The sequence below is a fragment of the Nannospalax galili genome, unplaced genomic scaffold, assembly GCF_000622305.1.
Source record: "Nannospalax galili isolate Female #2095 unplaced genomic scaffold, S.galili_v1.0 scaffold318, whole genome shotgun sequence".
Taxonomy (NCBI): Eukaryota; Metazoa; Chordata; class Mammalia; order Rodentia; family Spalacidae; genus Nannospalax; species Nannospalax galili.
This window is the reverse complement of record NW_008341889.1, coordinates 692513-719538: the sequence shown is the minus strand read 5'-3', so window position 1 is coordinate 719538 and position 27026 is coordinate 692513. Positions and strand designations below refer to the sequence as shown.

General features: G+C 37.3%; 1 protein-coding gene across 5 annotated transcripts; it reads left to right on the top strand.

Moving 5' to 3' along the window:
• On the top strand, nt 1-26066 carry Gnpda2 (glucosamine-6-phosphate deaminase 2). Of its 5 annotated transcripts, none has more exons than XM_029565696.1 (8): nt 52-134; nt 984-1119; nt 3176-3338; nt 7467-7568; nt 9787-9969; nt 16696-16880; nt 20453-20627; nt 24951-26066. In XM_029565696.1, exons 3-8 carry the CDS (start codon nt 3215-3217, stop codon nt 25010-25012), a joined length of 831 nt encoding a protein of 276 aa, XP_029421556.1. In that variant the 5' UTR covers nt 52-134; nt 984-1119; nt 3176-3214; the 3' UTR covers nt 25013-26066. The 5 variants fall into 5 exon arrangements, with proteins under 5 accessions (XP_008835911.1, XP_008835910.1, XP_029421556.1 ...); XM_029565694.1 differs by having other exon boundaries at nt 56-147; nt 954-1119; XM_029565695.1 differs by having other exon boundaries at nt 61-134; nt 954-1119.
• Nucleotides 26067-27026: the final 960 nt, after the last annotated feature.

Genomic DNA, 27026 nt, shown 5'->3' with positions numbered 1-27026 from the left:
CGGCGTCTTCCTTGGTCCCTTCCTGCGCTTGGGTCTGCATCCGGGTCTTTGGGCTTCCTTGTTGCTCACCTGCTGGGGTCGCTGGCGGGTTGCTGGGTGTTGCTAGTTCCAGCTGCTCGGCGTCAGGAGAGCCGGTAAGCTCCGCCGGTGAGTTTAGGGGTGCAGCTCCCCAGAGGGCTGGGACGGGGCCTGGGGCGCACGTCGCACTGGGGCTCGGTGCCCAGTGGGGCGCGGGCCCCCGGCTGGGGCGTGCAGCCTGGATGCGCTCGCAGCAGGCAGGACACCCTTCCGAGGCCGTTCCCGGCCCGCTGTCCTCCCACGGCTGCCCACGCTCCGCCGATGCTCCCGCCCGAGGCAGCCACTGTAGCTCGCAGGCCGGCAGCCGAGGAGCTCCGGGCGGGGCGCGAATCTCCGCCTGGGTCCTCCCCGCCAGCTCGGCCACCTGCCGAGCAGGGCATCGCCACCTTCTCTGGCCAAGGTGTGGGGTGCTGCTGAGGCTCGGGCGGAGGGTCAGTGTTCTACTCGGCTAACTTCCACTGCTGAGCTGTGGAAGTTACGTGGCGTAGAAGTTCCCACCCAGATCGAAGTTCTGAGGCTTGGGTTCAGGTGTCTTTTCCCCCAGGGATGCAAGGAGCAAATGAATCAGCACCTGAGACAGGCCTAGAGCCGCTTTGGTTTAAATGCTATCTGGTCAGGATGCCAGAAGTTGCCAAAGGCATTGGTAGTTTAGGTCGGGATGAATGGCAAAAACTGGAAAAGTCACGTCTTAAAAACCTAAATTAATGTATTAGAAGACATTCTTTGTCTTGAGGACGATTCATTCAGGAGTTTTGAAGGCGAACTTTGTGCTTGCTGTCAGTTGAAAACCGCACGCAACTTGCCTGCACCGTTCTTCCGAGAGATTTGCTTGAAACTTTGTTATTGAAATGGATAATGTTCTGTTTTCATTTTAGCCCATCTTAGAATAACCTACATTTGTACAGATTTCTTGAACTCCATTTCAAAATTTGTTGGAACACTGTCCAGGGAGAGGGAGAGGAGCGTGAGTCTGCTTTTAACACGTATCCTAAGTGATTCCCAGCGGATAAGGCATATTTGAAACATGGGTCTTTGTATCAGGTACAGTTGGTTATAAGTTCAGCTCCATCTAAAACTTAACTAGGTTTATAACTTAAGCAGTTTACATCTTGAAATTGCAGTTTCTGCTTCTGAAAAGGGGGATTAATTTTCAACACCAGAACATACTGAGTGGATCAAATGCCCCTTAATAATAGGGTCCATAGCATCAAATTTGTGTATGTAGAGGCTAGCTTAATGCTTAACACAGAATTAAGCCCTAGTGACTGTGATGAGTAGAGCAGAGAAAAAGATGCCCAGGATAGATCATATACTTCTTCTTACAGTCTTTTCTTTTTGTTGTTTCCTGAATAGTCTTATTAGAAGTGAATATATCTTTTGATGGCTTTTGATGGCCAGCAGTTGTTTGGATTGTTTGGTATAATTCTGGTTTTTTTTTAAGATTTTATTTTTATTTTTAATTATATGCATACATGTGGGTCTGTGGGTGGGTATGTGCATGTTGAGTGCAGGCACCTGTGAAGGCCAGAGGTGTTGGATCAGGAACTGGAGTTAAAGGTGGTTGTGAGCCACCCTCTGTGGTTGCTGGGAACTGAACCCCAGTCTTATGCAAGAGCAGCAAGTGTTCTTAACCACTGAAACCCCCGAGGTTATTTTGGACGTTAAGTTTTGATATACTTAAATTGAGGCTGAGTTCACTTGTTGACCTGAAGTTTGCTATGTAATTTCTTTTCTATAAATGCTGTTTACCTCTTGTTATTGTTCCAGAATTCTAGATTATGATCATAATTGATAGAATTCTAAATCATGTTCTAAGGATGTCATTTTGTTTCCATGCATTCATTGTAGTGAGACCTTCTGTTTCGGTTAGCTTAAAACATTTGATTTAGTGTTCTCTGTAAAAGTGTGAGGATACAGAACAGGGATGCTGAAGCCACTGTACCACCGAAGGGTTGCTGTTGGCAATTTATCTGTTTAAATGTAAAACTGGGAATTTAAGTCTGAGAATTGTGGGCCTGGCTTGGTGCCACACGCCTTTTAATCCCAGCACTTAGGAGGCAGAGGAAGGTCAATCTTTGTGAGATGGAGGCCAGCCTGGTTGACATAGCAAGTTTCTAAACCAGCTTGAGCTAGGGGGGTCGGGGGAGGAGTAGGAACCCTGTCTCAAAAAAGCAAAACAAAAAAACAAAAGCAGTGAACCTCAGAATTGTGGTTATAGGTTATAGTACAAATGTTACTAGTGTAAAAACATTTTTACATCAATCTGGGTGTGGTAGTATAATAATGCTGATTTCTGTACCTTTCTTGGTGGTAGATCTGTCTACAACGCTCATCTCTTAATATTTATATAATGAATTTTTCTTAAACTTAATCATTTAGGAACTAAAATAGCTTTTCATGAAGAATATTTTCCCCCAGAGGCCAGCGGTTTCACTAGTTTGCTTTCTTTTTCTTCTGAATCTTTGTGAAAAATATGTGTGGTGTGATCTCATTCTTAAAAGCTCTTCCTCTGCATCCTGTGTATATATGTGCATTAGCTAACTGAATGATGTGGAACTACTAATAATGAGAATTATCTCTGAGTGGTGACACTTCAACATTTTTAACAGGAGGAAAAATTGATTTTTATGGTATTTATAAGGACAATTCTAGATTTTAGTAACTCAGAGTTGCTAAGTCATTACTGCAGTTATTTTGTACTTAATGAAGCATGCTGTCTTCAGGGATGTTTCATGTTGCTTTAGTAAGAGTATATATTATATATGGTGTATACAATGTCTTCATTTGAATTTTAATTCTGCTGGGCCACTTAACCTGTGTAATCACAGGCAAAGTGTGTCAGTTCATTTTCTTTTCTAAAATGAGCATTGTATTTACTTCACAAGAATGATATAAGGACTAGTACATGCATTTAAATGACCTAACCCACTGCCTAAAGCTAGCTCAAATGAGAATGGCTGTCACTACTATTTCACAAGTATAGGTTTTATTTTTATATGTATATGTTCTTCTTAAGTAATGTCCTTTAATAAATCAATATATTTCACTCTGAGTGTATAAAAAATGTGTAAAGTACTCTACAATGGAATTTTCACAGGTTTGAACAGCTTGTGCTGAAAACTGTGCATCACCAATAATGAGGCTTGTAATTCTTGATAACTATGACTTGGCCAGTGAATGGGCAGCCAAATACATCTGCAATCGTATCATTCAGTTCAAACCTGGACAGGACAGATATTTTATACTGGGCTTACCAACAGGTAATAATAATCCACTTTTCATATTTTACTCAGAATATCTAAGGTTTTGGAATTAATAGGATTCCTTTTAATTATTTGTATGTCACTGAACATATTAGTATATAAGGTCAGAAAAATGTGGAGTTGGTTATAGTATCTACATATTGATTCTGTTTGTATTAAAACTCTATTTCACCTACTCCAAAATGCAGTAGGAAATACCTTAATTTAAATGTTGTCATAATATTTTTGTGCCTTTTTCTAGTGCTCCTTTGTTCCATTATTCATATATTTATTCACAGCTGAGCTTTCTTATTAATAATAGGTAAAACCTAAAGTATGCACTGTTACTCTGAATTTCACCTTACTTGCCTCATGGGCTCTTGTTGGCTTTTACTATTTATTTTCCTTCTGTTATAGAACTATTTTGGGTGCAAAGTTTAAAAAGTTCTATCTTTTTATCCAGAAATAAACCTAAACACTACTTAAATATTTTATTACATTTCGTTTTCTGGTAAGAATTGTCTCACAAAATGAACAGTAAGTATCATTTGTTCTTTTGGCACTTTCATGTTATTAACTTTTGATATTTGCAAAGAGCATCTGAATCAGAACTGTTTTTAGTGATTGTAATGAGTTTATTCTACATACCTTGAGGTTTGACTTCCTTACATGCAAGAAAGATTTAACATCATCATCATCATGCTGGCTTAAAATTCTGATTTGAGACTCAGTGTATATGCACATTGTTTATATAAATGTAAGCTTCTCATAAGTATATTATTTAAATGCCTTTCCCATGATGCTCCTCCCACATAGTTCAACTACATAAAAGTTACAGTCATTATTGTTTTTGCTTTGGCAATTTCTACGAATGATATTTTTCTAGATGATTTGGATGGTTTGTTATTTTTCTCTTTTAGTCTGGGGCAGAAGATTTTGGTGAGAATTACAAAGAGAGATTTTTGTGAAATGGGTATAGTAAGTGCCACACTCAGCAGGTTTCTGTCATGTGGCTTTGATGGGAACAAGTGTTTGCATACTATAAATGACTTACACTTAGGCTACCTATATTAATCATATTGTTTTAATTATTACCCATAAAAATAGATAAATAGTAATTTGAGTGCAGATACAGAGAGGCTCCAGGATTCCAGTTGTTAGTGACTATTAGAATTTTTTTTTTTTTTGTCCTTTTTGAGACAGGGTCTTCCTGTAGATCCAACTGGCCTGGAACTCACAGTGTAGATCAGGCTAGCCTCAGAATTCACAGAGATCTGCCTGCCTCTGCCTCCCAAGTGCTGGGATTAAAGGAGTACACCACCATGCCAGACTTGGACATATTTTTGTGTATTTAAATTTGCACCTTTTTTTGTAGCATGCCTGTTTACTAGCACGCCTGTCAAGGAATTATATGTGAAAAGCATTTGTTGCCATTTTATATTCTTCCCCTTTATTGTCCACTGACACCTTTAGTTATGTTTTCTCCCTCTTCCTCCACTGCTTCTGAAACTGGAACATGCGTATCTGTGGTTGGAGGCAACATCCTGTATATTAATTATTCTCTCACCAAGCACAGTCTCTGTAGAGTGTGTGTATATTTTTTAAGTGAGCTATTTATATAAGGATTTTTATATTGTGGCCTGATCTTCCCCAAACCTTATTTCCACCTTTCCTCTCCATGGAATTGAGCTGCAGGTGAATTGAACTGCTTATGCTCAAAGAATGGGCCTGAATGTTCTACCTCTTTTCACTCATGTTGCTGCAGTGCTCTGTCTTTGAGTTTTAGGCCTAGACATATCTGGATTTGAATCCCTGGCTTCATTACCGCCTGCTATTTCGTAGATTCTTTCATCTTTTTGACCCAGATCTTACATATTCAATAAGAAAGATTCCACCATTTCCCAAGGTTTCACCCAGGTAATGTGTGAAAATACCTGCAGAATGCCTGGCCACATGGTAAGCATGCAGATGTTACCTTTTGACCTCTTCCTCATTCTTTGCTTTTTTAAATTACAGATCACCCTATCATTGTCAGAATTCCAGCCCTTCTTCTTGTCTTAATGACATGCCATCTTTTTTTTTAGATTGTTCCTCTAACAAGGAAGACTGTTGTATTTTTTCTTTGGTTCACTGTCATATGTTAAAACTCTTCTAGGTTTTTACATTTTTCTTTGTGTCAGAGTTTTATACTTCACATCAATGTATGGTGAGTTCTTTTTAGAAGAAGTCCTGTTAATCTTTGACTCATAGAAGGCACTTGCTAAATGTTGCTTTTGTAGTAAATGAGTATTATAAAGAAACTAATAAAATGGAATGTCTCTAACAGTGGCTCAGTGCCATCTCTTTCAGTTTTTCTTTAACCACAATGATTAAAAATTAGAAAATTACTTTCCTCTTCCTCACCACCATTGTAGCAGTTTCTCACTTAGTATTTTATTTTATTTGTGCTTTTTGAGACAAGGTCTCTCTGTAGCCCCAGCTGGCCTGAAACTATGTAGAGCCGGTTGACCTTGATCTTCCAAAGGTCCGCCTCCCTCTGCCTCCCTATGGTAGGATTAAAGGCATGCACCACCATACCGAGCCTAACTTCTCACTTTTTAAATATATTCATTTATTTTATATGTATGAGTGTATTTCCTGCATGTGTGTAAGTGCACCTGTGTTGTGCAAAGCCTGCAGAGGCCAGAAAAGGGCGTTGGATCCCCCAGAACTGGAGTTACACAGACAGTTGTTAGCTGCATGTGGGTTCTGGGAATCAAACCCAGGTCCTCTGGAAGATCAGCAAGTGTTCTTAACTGATGAGCCATCTCTCCAGCCCCAACTTCACACTTTTTAAAAAATTCCTATGACCTTCAATCGAGTGACTCATAACTCTATGCTTCTAGAAAGGAAGAAGAGAAAACACAGTTAAATATGGCAGTTTTCATACTAATGGGCTATAGATATTTGAAAAAGAACTCTGATATTTAATCACATGGCTTTTACATTATTATTATTGGTTTAACATATGCTTAGCTTTATGAAGATCTCTGAACATATGTGGTATTTATTATTTATGGCAACTTCTATTCTGTCATCTCAAATAAATGAGAGGCAGTCTACTACTGAGTGTCCCTTCCTTGTTGTTTAAGACAGAGACTGTTTAGTCTAGCAGATGTCTAAATAACTACTTAGATCTACTACTTCAGGAGATGTGTGTGTGTGTGTGTGTGTGTGTGTGTGTGTGTGTGTGTGTGTAGTGCATTTTGGTTTTGCGTTGTGATAATGGATGGACTAGGAATCTGAATCTACTCCAGCCAGGACAGAGAGGGTTAACTCATGTGTTAGGAAGAGCACATGCCTTTCGCTTTGTAGTAATAATAGCAAATTTAGGGAGAGAGGCCTTCACAAGTAGGTAAATTTGTCTATCTTCCTTGTGTCATATCAGGAAGCACAACCAAACAAATCTCTTGCTGAATTAATCAACTAATTTCACAGAATATAAAATCAAATAATCACCTTATGAAATAGTAAAATCTAGTGCTCAGATGAAGCGTCAGTGGCAAAGGCTCCCTAGAAATCCGCTCTGTCTTAAACGTGCTACACTTTTCTTTCTCACTCTTGCCTCTTAAGGAATCAGGCTGAAGGTAAACAGGAAGTGAGAAACAGGAGTGCAAACTAAAAACATTTTTTTTTCAGTCCTTCATCAGTTTTAGAGTCAACTTTCAAAATAGGGACAATACTTAAATTTAGCTCTGTTTTCTCTTTCGGTGAGTACTTACCAATTTATGCATCAGTTATGTTACAACTCATCTTTTTTTCAGCAAGTGGAATGTTTTTCTTTTCATTCAATGTGTCCTCTGATTTAATTTTATAATCTGCAGTAGCAATTCCAAATACTGAGAACACCTCAGGAATAATGTTTCAAGCTTTAGTTTTTTGTTAAAATATTTTGGTGGATTTCCAGCTTTATTGATCAAATTGTGGTTTAATAAAGTTTCAAGATATCCCGAAATGAAACTAATTCACACTCTTTTTGATAATTGAATATGTATTTAAGTTAATGATTGTTTACCCCTAATTTGAAACATAGAACATAATAGAAAGTATAATTAAAAAAAAAAGATTTTCAAGTTATATCAGAGAAGCTATCTTTATCTGTTTTAGGGAGCACACCTTTAGGATGCTATAAAAAACTAATAGAGTATCACAAGAGTGGAAACCTTTCCTTTAAATATGTGAAGACTTTTAATATGGATGAATATGTAGGTAAGATATATTCAAGTGTTTTATATTACATTTTGAATAAAGTATCTTTAGAATATTTATATATTTGTGTTTTAAATTAATATGGATCTATTTCTAGACTGCTCTGTACTGCTTTGTGATGAGATTTGGAACTTTAAAAAAAAATCTGCATTTGGAGAGCCAGAGAGGTGGCTCAGCAGTTAAGAGCACTGGCTTCTGTTGTAGAGGACCTGGGCTCTGTTTCCAGAACCCACCTGGTGGCTCACAACCATCTATAAATCCAGTTCCAAGGGTCCAACGCCCTCTCCCAGACACTAGGTACACAGGTGTGGTACATCCATTCATGCAGGCAATTACTTATACGTAAAATAAAACAAATATTTCTTTAAAAAACTTTTTTTTTAAGTCTGTGTTTGTGTGATGATAGCACAGGATGATAGAGTGAATACAAGACTAGAAATCAGAAAAATCTGCATTCACCAGGGACTCTGCCACTTACCTCCTCTATAACTTTGAACATTAGTTCCTTCAAAGTTCAACCATTCTCTTTATCTCCCCCAACCTGTCCCTCCTTTTCTCTCTCCTTCCTCCTGCTCTCCTTTTCCTTCTGCTTTTAACTCTTCTCTTTCCCTTCTTTCCTTTAAAAAATATTTATTATTTTTATTTTATGTATGCATGTATTGCCTGAATGTACAGAAGTGCACCCATATCGCACAATAACCACACATGTCAAAAGAGGGTTAGGTTCCCATGGAATTGAATTTACAGAGGGTTGTTAGCTGCCATGTGGGTGCTGAGAATGGAACCCGGGTTCCCTGCAAGAGCAGCCAGTGCTCTTTACTACTGAGTCATCTCTTCAGCCCCCTTCCTTTCTTTCCTTAAGGTAAATTAAAACCAGTGTTGTTAGAGGCTGTAGAGATGGCTCAGTGGTTAAGAACACTGACTGTTCTTGCAGAAGACCTGGGTTCGAATCCCAGCACCCACATGGCAGCTAACAACTGTCCATAACTCCAGTCCCAGGGATCCTACAGCCTCTTCTGTCCTCCGTGGGCATTGTATGACACAGGTGCACTTACCTACATGCAGGCAATACATGCATACATATAAGATAAAAACAATAAATAAAATATTTTTAAAATAAAGTGTTATGAAAAATTAAGTGATGGGCTGGAGAGATGGCTCAGTGGTTAAGAAAACTGACTGTAACTCCAGTTTAAATATTTTATTATTTTTATTTTATGAGTATACGTGTATTGCCTGTATGTAGGTAAGTGCACCTGTGTCCTGCAATGCCTGAGAAGGACAGAAGAGGCTGTCAGATCCCCTGGAACTGGAGTTACAGATGGGTATTAGCTGCCATGTGGGTGCTGGGATTTGAACCCGGGTCTTCTGCAAGAACAGTCAGTGTTCTTAACTGCTGAGCTATCTCTCCAGCCCAATAAATAAAATATTTTTTAATTTTATTTATTTTTAAAATTTTATGTGTATGTGTGTATTGCCTGCATGTTGGTAAGTGCACCCATGTCGTGCAATGCCTGTGGAGGTCAGAAGAAGCTGTTGGATCCCCTGGGACTGGAGTTATGACAGTTAGCTGCCGTGTAGGTGCTGAAATTTGAACCTGGGTCTTCTGCAAGAACAGTCAGTGTTCTTAACCACTGAGCCATCTCTCCAGCCCCAATAAAATATTTTTTTAAAAAAAATAAAAGTGATGAGAGAGAGAGAGAGAGAGATATTAGTAAAGGTTTTCTCAAATACTATTTGTGTTAGTAGCTATGAAGCTTTTATAGTTTGTTACCTAAAAATACATTTTCAGTGACAGTATAAGTGATAGCCAAGGGGTTATGATGATGTGTAACTTTGCATACATGTAGGATGAATAGAGGGGGAATGTGGCCAAAATTTTGGCTGAACAGTCAATTTATTTTACTAGGTAATTGAGCTGGTTAACGTTTTCTGTGTGTGCTTTAGAACTATGAAGTGACTATTTGCATGAACTAGACTTCCTATGTATTCATCCCAGCCTTCTGTGACTTTTGGAAAAGTCAAGCCCCATGCTCATCTATAAAATGAAAATGATAATAGTATTTTCATGTATGTTTTACATATTAATTTTGTGAAGATATACATGTAAAGTAATACAGGCATATCATGTTCTTGATATAAAATATGTGAAAGTTGAATGTGGTAGAGAAAAGTTTATTTTTGGAAGTAGTTATTTTTTAACATTAACTTCATATAGGACTTCCGAGAAATCATCCTGAAAGCTACCATTCTTATATGTGGAATAACTTTTTTAAGCATATTGACATAGATCCAAATAATGCTCATATCCTTGATGGGAATGCTGCGGATTTGCAAGCAGAGTGTGATGCATTTGAAAAGAAAATAAAAGAAGCTGGAGGAATAGATCTTTTTGTTGGAGGTATGTAAGAAACATTGTCATCAATCATTTGTCTTGCTGATATTAGAAGTAGGTGCATTAAAATTAAAAAAATAAAAATTGTCAGCAATGCATAATGTCAAGAACACCGGTGACTGCCTGTTAATGCCCAATTATAAAAATGGAAACAGACTGATTCCAATTTTATTTTGATCAAAAATAGACTTAAAATTCAAACAATTAACTATTTGTTTAAATTGCACCTTGAGAAATTGTCCCCAATCATCATTAAGCTCTTCTGATGATCTCTTTAAGTCTGATGTTTTGCCACATCTTTAAAAATGAGTTACTGGTTTGTTTTCCTAAGTGGAAGCTTTACTTTCTTAATAATTCTTTAAAGCTCTAGCACAGTTGACTTATCAAATAGAGTTGAGTCTAAAATATACACATGATTAATGGGTGTATTTTTATTAGATCACTCAAATTGTATTAAGATCATCCAAATCAATTAAGAATAAATAATTTTTTATTATCAAACATTAGATAAGTTAAATTATATAAATAGCCTAATGAATTCCAAAGGGAATGAATGTTTAGTTGACCAAATTCCACTTATAATTTAAAAATAAATATTTATATATGTGTGGATGTGTGTGCATAATGTACTGAAAATGACAGTTTATTCCTTTGTAATAATTATGACTGTTATCAGTATAAAACACCTTGAGAAAGCTAGATAATTGCCATCAAAATATAAATTAAATGAAAGCCAAAATAGTTTTGTCAGATTTCTTATTATTCAGCTAAAAATACTAATGCTCCAAACTAACTATATATATCTTACAGTTAATTTATGAGAAAACTGCTCAGAAAGATGTGAAGCAGAGCTGTGTGGAGGTGAATTCATGCTTGAAGTGACTGAATATGATTGAGGTGGTTGGTTGCTCTTGGGTTTTATAGTTGATGTAAATTTGCACCCTACTATAGCATTTGCGTATGCCTAGTAAGTCTTTTGAAGTTCAGTGTCACTGATTCATTTGTAAGACACAATTAATACTAACTTTTCCAACATTTTTGAAAATTAATTGTTCTATACCATGTTTAAAATGCCTGGAAACAGTGTTTGGCACATAGCTGGTAAAGTCACTTGAGTTTTGTCCTCTGTGTACTGTAGAGGCTAACCAGTTATCCCTTAATTCACTGAATTCCCCAAGCTCTTTACAGAATTGCTTCTATGTATATACTTCTGTAGATAACACAGGGAAACTGAAATCTTCTCTGAGGAAATACTTCTTTTTAAAAAAAAAATATTTTATTTATGCCGGTCGTGGCATGAAAACCAAAAAGAGTAGAGATAAGACATACAGGTCAATCTTACAAGTGTTTAGTTGTGTAAAAAAAAAAAAATGAGCCATAGCCAGGTGTGGTAGCACACGCCTTTAATCCCAGCACTTGGGAGGCAGAAGCAGGTGGATCTCTGTGAGTTCAAGGCCAGCCTGGTCTACATAGTGAGTTCCATAGTGAGCTGGGGCTACAGGGAGACCCTGTCTCAAAAAGACCAAAAAAAATTATTTATTATTTTTATTTTATGTGTATGAGCGTATTGCCTGCATGCATGTGAGTGCACCCGTGTCGTGCATTGTCAGAGGTCAGAAAAGGGCTTTGGATTCCCCTGGAACTGGAGTTAAGGATGGTTCATAGCCACCAGGTGGATGCTGGGACTCAAACCCGGGTCCTCTGCAAGAGCAGTCAGTGCTCTTAACTGCTGTGCCATCTCTTCAGCCCCTCTGAGGAAATATTTCTACAATGCTAATTTTTATACAGTGTGTACCAATGCTGATACTGTTGATTCTGTGTAGATAGAACTATTAATTGTCTGAGCAAGAATTCATATTTTGCATTTTAAAATAGAATGTCATCTACTTTTAGTAAATTTTACTAATATTACTTTAGTAATCTTTTGCAAGACTTTCACACCCCAGTTTTGTACTGGTTCAATTTTGAAATAATTGCCATTTCTATGTGTGAGCATTAACACTGAGACGCTAGATGTTTGAGAATGTTTAAACAGTAAATTTTCTTAAATTCCATATCAAAATAAAATGACTAGAATATAATGTATCTAAAGAGCTTATTTTAGTTTTATCAAGAAATGTTTCTCATTTATCTTTACATCAGAAACACATGTTAGATGTTAGAGGTTAATTGTTAGTGTGTTTGAATTATGTTTTCACTTGTGGACATTTATTTTCCCTTATAATTTGTTAAATGTCGCAGAAGGACCCATTTGACAAATTCCTTGTAGACCCACTGCCAGGAAATAGAATTCACTGGGCAGGGGAATTCCTGATAAAGAATCTTTTTTCTTCTTTGTTTTGCCTTCCAGGAAGCATTATTAGTTGAGTGTGTTTTTGAAGGCTGCACCTCTCTTAGCCAGTATTTCTGGTATAACACTCATCTCTTCCCATTGGTTTTTAACTCATTCCTCACTTCTTTTCAGCTAAATGTTTTTTGGCCTGTTTCCTAAAAATAAATACTACCTCTCCCGTCTAAGTAGATGGAGTATAAATTATTCCTATCACTGGCTCTTACTGTCACTTTCTAAAAACTAACTTATCTCAAGCTTCCTATAGTTATTTATTTCCTCCCCCTGAAAAATAAAATATTTTAAGCAAGTTTCTTTACCTTTTCCATTAACATTTTCACTGCAGTCTGATGATCTGGGGTTTGACAGTCTGTGTGTACCATCTAAAGGACATAATTACTCTGTGTTTGAAGAGAGAAGAGTTAGCTTATGATGATTGGTTTCCTGTTTGGGCAAACTGTTTTCTGGACATGCACTTGTTCCTGAAAGAATCTTGTTTGGTTCTTTGCGTTTCTTGCTCTAGATCATTATCTTTGGAATTTTAAAGATGAGGCTTGGTATCTGGGTCTTACCACTTACCCTTCTTTTGTTCCAGGGTTTGGTTAATAAAAACACTAAGAACTGTGCCAAATGGGATCAAAATATCAGCTTTATTAAAGGTAAAGTTGGAATAGAGACTGTAGGTTGGGCTTGAAGCCAAGGTGGTTTTTTGTTTCCATTTCTGTTTCTTCCTCCACTGTGAATTGGAAGAAGGACTAGGAGGGCTCCAGAATGATAATTTGCTGTCGCTCACCCAGTGCCATTAGAGCAGGCCTTCCTTTCCCTGTGTAGAAAGTAGGAAATGAATATTCTGAAAAGTTCTCATTCTTCCTCTGATGGCAGAAGTATTGAGAGAAAAGGCAAGGTGCCTCCTGAGTCCCTCAGTTAGCCTCAGCAGTAAGATACACAGCTGTGGGATTTTGTATATAAAGTATAATTAATAAGCCGGGCATGGTGGTGCACGCCTTTAATCCCAGCACTTGGGAGGCAGAGGCAGGTAGATCTCTGTGAGTTCAAGGCCAGCCTGGTCTACATAGTGAGTTCCAGGACAGCTGGGGCTATAGGGAGACCCTGTCTCAAAAAGACCAATCAATCAATCAATCAATCAAATTAATCAATCAAATCAATCAACCAATTAATAAATAAATAATTAAAAGAGAGAAAATACCATATATTCCTTGGGATGAACCAAATCCTTTTATTTGTTCGTTTAGTTTGTTTGTTTTCAAGACAGGATCTCACTGTGTAGCCCTGGCTGACCTCAAACTTGCTCTGTACACAATGAACTCTCAGAGATCCACCTGCTTCTGCCACACCTGGTTCTAATTCATTCTTAAGCCTGGGGCCCAGATATGGGGAGCAAATCTCCCGGAGTTAAGACAGTTTTGAGTTGTTTGTTCAGTGTGGGGTCTGGGAGCCAAAGTCAGATCCTCTGCAATAGCAGTGAGTGCTCTTATCCACTGAGCTCTCTCCAGGCTCACAAATAAAGTTTTATTGAAATTCAAAAACAGGGGCTGGAGAGATGGCTCAGTGGTTAAGAACACTGACTGCTCTTGCAGAGGACCCAAGTTTGAGTTCCAGCACCCACATATTGGTTAACAACCATCTGTAGCTCTAGTTCCAGGGGATCTGACGCCCTCTTCTGCCCTTCGTGAGCATTGCATGACACAGGTGTACTTAACACATGCAGGCAATATACACATAAAATAAAAATAAAAAATAAATTAATAAGCCGGGCATGGTGGTGCACGCCTTTAATCCCAGCACTTGGGAGGCAGAGGCAGGTAGATCTCTGTGAGTTCAAGGCCAGCCTGGTCTACATAGTAAGTTCCAGGACAGCTGGGGCTGCAGGGAGACCCTGTCTCAAAAGGACCAAATATATATATATATATCGCTAAATTTTTAGTTGATATTTTGTCTATATAAAGTTAAAAGAAGACAGTGAGGAAAACTTTAATTTTTTATGCTGTTAAATTTTTGGTTTGCCAGTCACAGGGATGGACTAATGGAATGGGACTAGTAGTGTATCAATTGGAATGATTCTGGCAATATTCACAGAATCATCTAAGGAAGCATTCACACACTTGTTTTTGGAAAGAACTGAAGAGCTTCATCAGATCTCAGAAGCCAGGCCTCATTATCAGTAGTGCAGACATTCAGTATCTCCTGTGTTTTCTTTCTCTTTACAAGGTAAAGATCAGATCTAGAGAGTGACTTGAATTGCTTCAGCTCAGAGTCCTTATCTGTAGGCCACTGTCTGTCTGTCTAACAGGGACATCAGGAATTATCTTTGAGCCATCCTGCCACTTGTAGTGAGTAGTACAGCAGGAGGGATGGAGCTGGGGAAACTCTGAGCCACCCGAAGAAAAGTAACTACCTACTTACTTAGCTGTGCATCATTGAATGTCTCCAGTATGTAATGCGTTGTTTCGAATGGTCACTGTAGAGAGATGAACACAAAGCCCTCGCTCAAAGGAATTTATATTCTACCACAGAAATGTAGGAGCAAAGGAAAGGCAATCCAGGCAGTGGGTTCTTGAGATGTTTCATATAGATGCTGATATCCTAATTTAGACTTAAAGGCCAAAATAGGATTAGCTAAACTTAAAACATTATCAGAAATCTCAGTTTTTGCATTGCTTATGACCAGTAGGCAAATGTGTTCTTTCTCTAAACTTTGCCCATAAGTTCAAGTTATCAATACACTTCTCTCTAGCCCAGATTGCTACTAAGAACATTAATATTGGTCTTAGTAGGCATCTGATATTTTTTCTGGACCTTTTATATTCTTATCTTTATCCTTTACTCTTTACATATGTAAAAGAGCAGTATACATGTACTAGTACATATGAATACATTCAAGTAAAATACATTGAAAATCTACAGATAAATGGCTAAATGTAATGGAAATATATCACAAGCAGCTATGTACATTTGAGTGGAAATAACCCTGCATATTAACTACATGTATGTCTATTAAAAATGTAAATCCTACATTAATGATTGAAAGATTGTTGTGCTTTTGAAGTCTCTGTTTCATGGAGTATTCTTTTTTTTCAACTCTTTCAAAACTAGATTATAGCTTGTTATATTTTACTGTAGCTTAGGAAATTATTAGAATCGTATATCAAGTGCCAGTAAAATATAACTACTATTTCCTTAAAGTAAACGTGTAGAGAATAAATATAAATGATGTTTTCATTACTTAGAGGATTGTCAGTGTTAGTTTTTTTATTGAAGTTTCCGTAAATCTGACTAGTAGGTAAATGCTTAAAATTTGATTTTGAAAGATTCTTTATATTATCAAGGCAATTACCTCCCATTTTCTTCAAATAAGGAATATCATGTTATTTTCCATATTTTAGCAGCAATCTGAGAACATAATGAGAGTATTGATCTTCTTAAACTAGTGTTTTTCAAACTGTGGTTGTTACTCTTTAAGTCATGAAGTCAGTACAGCAAGTAACACCCATTATTTCCTTTTTGCTCTGTTCGTGAAATGTAGTGTAACAGAAAGTAGCTGGTATTGGCTCCCAGTGAGGCTAAGTATGTTTTCATGCCATTTTTTCCTTGAATTGTGTTTTAGATGCATGTGTGTGTGTGTCTGTGTGTTATAGTGTAAAATGGCTTCTAGTAAAAATTTCTGAAAAAAAAACTGTTACCCTAGGTATTATCTTGTCCAATCTATACATTTTATGTATAGATTATATATAGATTATATATATATATATATCTTGTCCAATCTATACATTTTATGTATAGATTATATATAGATTATATATATATATATATCTTGTCCAATCTATACATTTTATGAGAAAGCAAATCTAAAAGAGGCATAGTAATTTTCTCACCCAAATTAAAGCTAAATCCGAGGAAAGTGTGAGTATAAAGACCAGCAGTAAAGTCAGCAATAGGAGGCTTTAGATATGAGTGTGTCTCAGTGTTCACTAAATTAATTATGATACCCAAAGGGCTATTTATTTTCCTTGAGCATCAGTTTCTTTTTGTGCTAACCAGAGGTGGTGCTGAGGGAAGCTCAATGCCTGATCTTACTAGTTCACAGAATTATTTTCTGTTGTGATGATGTGTGTGAAAGTGCTTTATAGAGTTAATAGTGCTACATCAGTGCAGTACTTTACTGATATTAGGATCATGCTATTCCATGCTGTGTATATAGCAAACATGGAGGTATTTGTTGAATCGAATGTAGAAATAAATATTTTAATACAATATTAGGAATTCAGCTATGAAATAAGATAAGGTAAGTGTGTTCATGGTTCTGTCTTTGCTTTTACAACTATGTTGAAATTTAATAAAATGTTTACTGTATCGAGAATGTGCCCATGTGTCTGTTTTGAAAGGAATAGGTCCAGATGGTCATATCGCTTTCAACGAGCCAGGATCCAGTTTAGTATCAAGAACAAGATTAAAGACTTTGGCAATGGACACCATTTTGGCAAATGCTAAATATTTTGATGGCGATTTAGCAAAAGTGCCAACTATGGCTCTAACTGTTGGTGTGGGGACAGTGATGGATGCTAGAGAGGTAAGAAATGTTCTTTAGCCTTTTATCTTTGCTGTCGAGTAATGCAAAATTAGTTTTTTAGGTGCATCCTAGTTGTAAAACGACTTTTAGTTCTCAGTTATTAGCTTTGGTCATTCTCATTGGCATGTTTAAGAATGAAGTAAATGTCAGTCTTCTGGAATGGGTAGCTAAGAAGCGAGCTCCGCCTTGGTTGGGTTTCTAATTCACTTGCCAATTTTGCTTCCCAGCTTGAGGCTTTAAAATCTTAATAACGTGGTTTCGTTTTGAATTGAAATATTCTTGCAAAAAGTAGTGGGACAGATGTGCAGAGCTAGCATCCTACAAAGTTTTGGAGCACTTGGATGATTTAGTATAAAGTGCTTCTTGACTGTATGCAGAGGGTGGCTATATGGGTTTCTATCAGAAACAGTCCATCTAGCTCTGAATCCCTTGTAAATTTAATATATTTAAGAATATATATGACAGCCGGGCGTGGTGGCGCATGCCTTTAATCCCAGCACTTGGGAGGCAGAAGCAAGTGGATCTCTGAGTTTGAGGCCAGCCTGGTCTACATAGTGAGTTCCAGGACAGCTCCAGGACAGCTGGGACTACTGGGAGACCCTGTCTCAAAAAGCCCCCCTCAAAAGACTAAAGATAAATATAATTTTTAAGGAGATGCTTGCTCTGAATAGTAGACCCTAACTTTTAGCTTTGTGATTGGGCTGTCATTTTCTTCCTTGAGAATAACAGAATGAATTGCACTTGGTATATAATTGACAGTCAGTGGTTAAATTAGTGGAAACCTAGAAATTCATTTATTCTGGTCTCAAAGAAGGCAGAATAGATATGATGAATGAGTAATAATATCTAGACTTGAACATGCAACAGCTCATCCAAAATATGAGCTCCTCATCTAAGTCATACGTACTAGAAAAATACTTTCAAGGATGGAAATCTTACAAATAATGTAGAAAAAATATTTATTGCAGACATTTTTATAACATATAAGCCTGAAATCATTAAAATAGATTTATTACATTTAACAGGATTTAAGTTTTAATGTTACAAAAATGCTAATTGTTAGAATGACACAACAGAACATTATTTAAATGGCAATATTTCATCAGTTTTTCTATGAAATTATGTTGCTGTTCATCGACCATAATTGTTTCACCATGACACTAAACAAGATCATTATGGCAAAACTGTTCTAGAGCATCATTATTTTTCAAGGACCTGTCTTGGTTCCTTGATTTTTCAGAGCATTCTCTTGAAGCAAATTGGTTGTAGTTTATATTTTCCTAACATCAATTAAACTGGGTTTAATTTAGACAGAATCTCTTTTGTCATTGGTCTTTTGTAATTTTTCAACTGAATATTTTTTAGAGCAGTTTTAGGTTTACAGAAAAGGTGAGTGAAAAGTTTGAGTGTCCACCTATAACTTTTTCCCACACTGATATACAACCTCTTCCACCATCAACATTGACATCAGAACGAAATGTTTATTACAACTGATGAAATTTACATTGACACTTTATCACTTATAGTTCATATTTTACATTGGAGTTCCCTTTTGGTATTGGAGTTTTTATAAACATATAGTGACATGTTCTCATTAATACAGTGTGTAAAAGATTAATTTCACTGCCCCAGAATGTTCTCTGAGCTCTGCCTATTCACCCCTTCCTCTCTTGACATCTGTCCATCTCTGATGCTTTGTTTCCCTTCTGCCTTTTTCAGCTGGTCACATGTTGGAATCATACAGTGTGCAGTATTTTGAACTTGGTCACTTTCTCGTCGTAATATTTAGTCACTGCTCCTCCATGACTTTCTGTGGCTTGAAAGCTATTTCCTTTAACACTGAATATAGCTGCATTGTTACAAGCCTGGATGTTACAGGTTTATCTAGTCCCGTTACAGTACGTCTTGGTTACTTCCAGAGTTTTACAGTTATAAAGCTTCTGCGGTTATGAATGTGCAGGTTTTATTTTCAGTTCATTTCAGTGCTCACCAAGGACTATAATTCATATATTGTATGGTAAGAGTATATATATATATATTTTTTTTTGGTATAAGAATCTGCTAGGGGCTGGCAAGATGGCTCAGCAGGTAAAAAGCACTTGGCACTAAGTCTGACGACTTGAATTTGATCCATGGGTCCCAGATGGAGGAAGCACAGTAGTGCAAGTTATCCTCTGACCTCCACATGTGTGCCATGCCACATGCATACCCATACACACTTATACAAATAAGTGTTATCTTTAAAGCAGCAGTCTGTTGCTGGTCACGGACTTCCTATGAGACTGTATGCTAATCACTGAGGGGCTTAGATTGCAGTACCTGAATACAGTTATTATAGAAGACCTGAAATAGAGGAATAATGCATGTGTATCTTTGTGTTTGTATAAACACAATTTTGTATGTACATGTTTCATTTTGGTTCTTTCTGTAAAAGATACATCAATATTAAAATACTCTGGCTAATAATGTCCAGCAAGGAAAACTAATTTTCAAATTTGCTAACATTTTACTTGCCTTACAAATGTCAAACTAGTGAATTTTTGTTTTTAAGTAAGTGCTTTTAATATTAGGTGATATATTCATGTACGTTGTGGTCATATGAAAATCAAATTGAATTATGACAAATATATGCTATCTTGATCTATTCATCTTTCATTTCTTACTATTTTAAAAGATCTAGCTATAAAATATATATGCATGCATATAAAAATTCTGTGATAAATATTAGAACTTTAAGTCACATTTTTAGTAATTGTAATGAGAAAATACTATATTTAAATGAAATTATTCAGACTCAGAAAGATGAGAAATATGTTGCTCTCATTTGATCAAGGATTAAAAATAAAAAGACCCTGCAAGTTCGAAGGGGAGTGTTTGGGGAGAGGAAGGGAAATCAGGTGTGGGGAGCAGATAGAAGGCCATTGGGGAGTGAAAATGATTGAAGTACGTACGTCTGTGAAATTGTCGTAATGAAACCCACTGTTTTTACAATGAATACTAATTGAAAAGAAAAAGTAACAGTATGTAGACCCATGTACGCATTCTCAGTTGGGAAATACATTGGCTGCAGAGAGACGTTAAAGATTCATTCTGACACACAGTTGCATGCTTCTCCAATTGTGTCCTATGTTAGCAACTTAAACAAGAAGCTTGAGCTGTCATTTCTGAGTGTCAGTCACGCTGCGAAAAGGCAGTGTGTAGGTTTCAGTAGAGCCCCAATCCTTAATTTTTTTGTTTGAAGCAACTTAAAAATAATTGTGCCTACTTAAATGAGCCTTGGCCTTCCCTAAATAACTTTTTAAGATTTAATCTGTTATTTAGAGCTTCGGCTGTTCTCAAATAGCATATATTTCTTATCTGGACTAGGGAGATATGGGGTATTATTCCAGATTTTATAAATTCTTCGAAGATTCCTAACATTGCTGTTGCAGAGGCAGGTCTTGCTTCATTCTTACAGATACCTATACATCAGTATGAAGCGTGATCATTCTTGTATTATGTCTCACAGCAGAGCTGCCTACTCTCTGCGTGTCTTCATTAGTAATTAACCAGTGATGCTCATGATTTTTCAGGTGATGATCCTCATAACAGGGGCACATAAGGCATTTGCCCTGTATAAAGCAATAGAAGAAGGAGTCAATCACATGTGGACTGTTTCAGCTTTCCAGCAGCATCCCCGAACTATTTTTGTATGTGATGAAGATGCTACTTTAGAACTTAGAGTTAAAACTGTGAAATACTTTAAAGGTAAGCATTGACTTTTAGTGTGCATATGAGATCTTTGTCGCAGATGACGAAAGGTAACGTGGCTGTGGAGTTCATTCCCTCACTGTGGCCGATTGAAAACTGGCTACTGTGCTAACATAACAGCCAGTCTTTTCAAGAAATAAAACTCATCTCAGAAAAAAATGGCTTTCAGGACTTTGTTTTTTAATCCAAAATTTGCTGAAATATTTAACTTTGACATTGAATATATATGATCCTGTCCCAGGTAAACTCCACAAACAAATCCATTCCATTAAGTTACACTTGATATTATAGTGGTTACATAAGAAACAGTATGAAAAACTGCCGAGAAGCAGAGTTGGGTTGCACAGACTTCTGCATATTGATCGTTCTTTTTCTCTATAGTTTAGTAATTAATTCCACAGTGAGCTGTACATGGAAAAAAAAAAAACACGCCTGACATATTGGAAGTTTTCAAGTAACAATTAGACTACACTAAACTTACAGTCTATTTCCTGATTAAAAGTAAGCTCCATATGCAAGCTAAAAATGTATGAACAGGCACTTGTTTAACACAGTTGTTTATATAGCTGGTAGTGAACATCAATTGGTCATATAGATAGGTCACTGGTTCACAAAAATGTATGCTGTGTGTGACATACTTCTGGGACATGGATGAATATACCTTTTAAATCTTTTATTGTAACTATGTTTAATGAGTATTGGAAAGTGTAACAAACCAAACCTGTATTTCATCAATAGGTTGAAGAAAAGGTTAAGAGAGTTACCATATTTTAATGCCTCTAAGCACATTGATCGTGGCCGATATTGGGTTGTGCACAATGTCATATAGCTTACCTGGTTCATTTTCTTTTTCTTAGAGATACATAAAATAATGTCTTACAGAGTACAGCATCTCACATTAGGAAATGTAATATATAATCTTAAATATTATACTTCAATTTAAAGGAAACAAGTTACAGTTCATGTTAAGCGTGCATGTGAAAATCTTAAAGGTGGTATGCAGATGGAAGTTGGGTAAACACTGAAAATAATGTGACACTGCCCTGTATGTAGTTTTCTATTTCTTTATTCCTTCATCAGCTGAAGGGCATTTAGGTTGTTTTCATTTCCTAGCTGTTGTGAAAAGATCAGCAGTAAATATTGCTGAGCAAGTATCTCCGTTTTGAGTCCTTTTGGGTATAAGCCAAGACGTGGTATAGCTGGGTGATACGGTAGATCTTTTTAGTTTTCTGAGGCCTTCACACTGGCTGTGCCAATTTGCAATCCCGCCAGCAGTGCATGAGGGTTCCTTTTTTTTTTCTTTTTTCCTTTTCTCCACAGGATTTCTAGCTAGCCTAGAACTACTATGTAAACCAGGCTGACCTCGAACTCACAGAGATCTGTGGGCCTGTGCCTCCCATGTGTTAGGATTAAAGATGTGCATCACCACTCCCAGCAGGAGTTCCTCTTTAATGCAGACTAGGGGCTACCATGTGGTGCCTCGCCCCAATTGATATATGTACAATGGAATTCCTACACCTAAGACTCAGGGAACATCATGGAAGAATACGTAGAAAGATTCTGAGAGCCAGAGGAACAGGATACCCGCTCCTAGATAATGCATTCTAGACACGTTAGGGAAGCTTGTTCCCATGAAATCGCAACAATGTGGTGTCTGACAAGACCTGCATAATGGCACCACCAGTTGACATGCCGGTGTGGTTGGGGGAAATTTCAGGGTCCCACCTCTAGATGAAGAGCTACAGGCCAATCAATGAATGCTGACGGAGGGAGAATTAGTTTTCTCCTTAACAAAATCCCTGATAGGTTGTCTAATTCCAAGTGGTCAGCCTAAAGATATGTACACAAGTGCCACTAAGTGAACTCAGTGCTATCATATCATCCATCCATCTACATACCTATCTCTCTCTCTACATATAGTGTATGTAATATGTAATAATAATCATAGGTCAAGAAATTGAGAGGGAGTTGGGGGCCTGGAAAGATTTGGAGAGTAGAGGGGTAGTGTTGGAAATCGTACAAATACAGTAACCATATATGAAATTCTCAATAAAAAACAACCTAAAGACTTTCAAAGCAGCCTAAAGATTACTCAGTACAGTATTGAGTGTTCCATACAATATATTTTTATTATATTCACTGTTCCACTCCTCCCCATCCACTCACCCATCTCCCAGCCCCTGCCAACTGTGTCCTTTATAATGCCCTGAGACCAGTTAGTGCTGCTCATATACACCTGGGTGTATGGCTCTCCACTGCACTGTGGTTGGCCACACTAAAAGAAAACTGACTCTCCCTCCGCCAGAAGCCTTTAACTGTTGGTAGCTCCTCAAGAGTAGGAGCTGCTGAGCCCCTCTCCCTTCCTTGTCAATTGGCTTGATCTTGTACAGGCAACCACAGCTGCTGAGTTTCCAAGTGCCATGGTCCTGTCATGCCCTGAAGTGTTTTCAGCCGGTTCTTCCTGACCTCTGGCTCTTAAACTCTCTTGGCGCCCTCGCCTGTGATGCTTCCTGAGCCTTGTGGTGTGGGAGTGACTCTCCATTTGTGGCCAAGCAGATAAGCATGGCTCTGCTGACACGTATTCTCTGCACTTTGAGGAGTGGTGAGCTTCTGCATTAACGACTGTCCTGGGCCTATACCTAAAAGACTCTTATTCCCTTATTTCCAACTACAGAAAACCATGCTCATTTGTGTTCACAGATGGTCTGTTCACAATAGCTAGAACATGGAAACAACCTAGATGTCCATCAAATGATGGATAATGAAAAATGAAACTATGGTATACACAATGGAGTTGTATTCAGCTGTCAAGAAAAATGAAACAGGAAGTAAATCTTAATGATCTTCCTGATGTTCCATGTGTATTTTGAAGCCTATATGGTTAGCAAATGATAGATGAATTATATCAAGTAGAAAATTGAGGTCTCTAAGATTGCCCTCTACAAAATGATACATCTAAATGATGTATCTGAAAGTACCTTTGTCTTTGGTGCCCCTCTTCTGTTAGACCTTGTGACATTCATGGTGCTGATCAAACCTTGAAGAAAACTGTTGCGAACTCAGCCCTCCACTTTCAGTTGCACTGGAGAACAGAATGTTGCCCCTTCCTTGCTTTGAAGATTCCTCTCGGGGCTTCTCACCTATAGCAACCCGTCCCAGGGCCCTTGGCTTATGCAAGGGATCATCTGCAGTTTGGGTTCTAGGAAGCTTTTGCAGCCACCTTGCCAAAGAACATGTTTTTCTCAGGGGGACCATTCACCCAAATCCAATAACCTAATTTTTTTTGAAGAAACTAAATTACAAATGCCTTTCTCCACAGCCTCTACTAAGTTCTTAATGACCTGGAAAATTTAACTTACTTCTTTGCTTTCCAAGGTATAAATTTTTTATTTAGTTCATTAATTCTGTCAAAGACAATCTTTTAAGAAATACATTCTTTTCAAAAGACATACAGTACATAGGACATTAAAACATATGAATAACTGGAAGACAGGCTTTAACAGGTAATTTACAAGCATTATAATAAAATTTTAAATAATACAGGTATCTGCACACACTTTTGGTAAATTTCTGTGAGCTTGTAATTAAGCCTTTTAGTAAATATGCATTTCTGCGTATGTATGGAGAACGGAGATATGGATCAGTTGGTAAAGTGCCTACTGTACAATCCTGAACTGAGTGCAGTCACCTGTACCCACATAAAAAGGCAGGCATGGTGATGCAAGCCTGAGATTCTAAGGCTGGGGAGGCAGACATGATCGCAGAACCTACTGACCAGCTGGTTTCACAGTTAATGAACTCCATGATCAGTAAGAAATTCTGTCTAAAAAATAAGGTGGAGAGTGACAGAGGAAGACACCTGCTGTTGATTTTTGGCACCCACACATATGCACAAACATTAACACATATACATATAACCCCCCCCCAAAAGTATGCATAGGGTCATATATTGGCAGACAGAAGCTATCCTGGTCTGACAGCAGTTCTGAGCCCCTAGTCAGAGTCTACCAGAGGAACTGCCACAGAATCAAAATGAGCACAACTTTTAGACACAATGTATTAACAAAGCCGTACTCAAAGTTGTCACCCTGCCATTCTAATGCTCAAAACAAGAACTACTACTTTTGAACTCCCAATGTACCTGTACTTGTTCTAGATCTACTCTGATATTTATAAATTGGTATGTTAAACTGTTTCATTTTTTCAATAAATGACCTTTTTAATCATTTAGAAATATTGTACCTTACAAATCTTTTCTGAAGTACAACACAGTTCAAAATGAACAAAAATGCAACTCGAATTGTGCTTTTTTTCTTTAAGGTTTAATGCATGTACACAATAAACTTGTGGACCCACTATACAGTATGAAAGAAGGGAAATGAAGAGACTGGAACAGAATTCTGCTTGAAAGAACACTTACTAGATAAAATTTCAGTTATGCAATATGATAAACATGGAAAATTTGAAGGCTGTCATTTTAAAAATCCACTATCTGTTAAGCATTCCATACTCGAATGTTTATTCACATTAGATCTTAGAAGGACTTGGCTCTCAAAATTGGTTGTCTGTTTATTGTATGGTATAAAGCTATGCAGCCACCTGTAGAACATAGCAACAAAAAGTCTGCATTTTAAAAGAGTCTTCACATCGGGTAACACCAGTGACAGGATCTCTTGTGACACAGGTTTATTTTATTACAAGAGGATACTCCACGCCTTTCAGATATCAAACTACTATCATTGTAGACCTTTACTTTTGGAATATATATTTTTGTGCATCACACATGCTTTTCTGCACGTAGTGGCCTTAGTCATCTTTCTGCAGCAGCATCTGCACATCAGAAATTCTGTTTATTAATCAAGGAAATCGGAAGAGACGACAGTGCCTAAAGTACAGTTTACATCCTTTCAGAAAGTATGTGCAAGTGCATGCTTTTGTGCACCTTCTTTTCTTCTATGATACATTTCTACAAATATGTTTATTTTTATTTAATGACCTGAGCTCATGTCCTTACTACAGAGAAGTATCTTAGCAATTATGAGCTTTGTGCTGAGCAGAAAATTTAAGGAAATCCTTTTGAAGGACATTTTCTGATTACTGTTAAATTTTATAGATTGGTTTTTATTATGTATAAAATGTCTAAAAAGATATGAATTATATAAAATTTATGGTAAACTTTTAAATTGTAACTTGCATAATTAAATTGCAAATAAAAGTATATTGTTTTCTACCTTTAATGCAAATAAAGCTACAAATTTTCTAAACTTTATTTCTAGAAGCGAAATAACATGCATTGGTGAGGCTCCAACAATTAATAGAGCCTGTGACTCTGCATCCACTTTTGATCTGTCACCAACCAGTTACGAGTCTGAACCTAGTAAGAATTTTAAATTAAATAAAAATTAATAAAACCATTAATGTTGCTTTAATTCCAAATGATGTTTTAATAGCCTTATTTTTCTTATGTTTATGAAAGTAAATAGTAAATAGTTTTGAAGTCATCTGGACATGGGACAATACAGTAAAGGTTACACAAATGGCAGAAAGATCACAAGGATTTTAAACATATTCTGGAACCTCTTTAGATTCACAGGTCTAAAATCTGTCTTCTGAACCCCAGTTTCATGTTTCCAGTAGCCTTCTGAAGACCTCCACACAGAAGAATTTCAAGCAATACATCCAGAATTAATCTGAGTCCTGTACCCTTCCCTTGGCTCTCCCTCCCTCCCTGCTTATATTAAAACTGGTAGCCACTGAGTAGAAGACAGCCTTGCTAATGTTCTTCCTCTTGGTTGTACACTCCCATCTCTCCCTTTTCATAGTACACACATCTTAGCCACACTATGTATGTTACTGTTCTCACTGCTAAGTCAAAATATCTGACAGAAACCAAGGATGACTAAATTTGCTCATGGCTTCCAAGGTTTCTGACCATCATGGTTGGCAGGGTGTGCCACAGCAAACAAGCAGACAGGAAACAGAAAAATGAGTCCTATGTCTTTACATGTTAAAGTTAACCACTAAGTCAGTAGCATCCTGTACTAACAGTTATGATAATAAAGTGTGCTACAGACCTTTGGCCGTAGATCATCACAGAAAAAAGCTAATAGTCTCTTGTGGTCAGTTCCCGCTGTGCTTTAAAGAACTTTCCCGATGTTACAGCATTGAGGTTAAGAATCTAGTTTAGGGCCATGTCTTCAAGCTCTTCAGCAAAACATCCCCGGCCACCTTCACTTCCTAACTCAGAAGGTAAGATGCTTTTAAAGAGCTTGGAAGCCCATGGAAGATGTTTTCTAAGAAGGGAAATACACTTTTGATTTTAAAGCAAGAAATCATTGCTTAAATTCCATCTCTGTCACTGTTACCTTTGGCTATAAATGTCAGCTTCTTACCCTC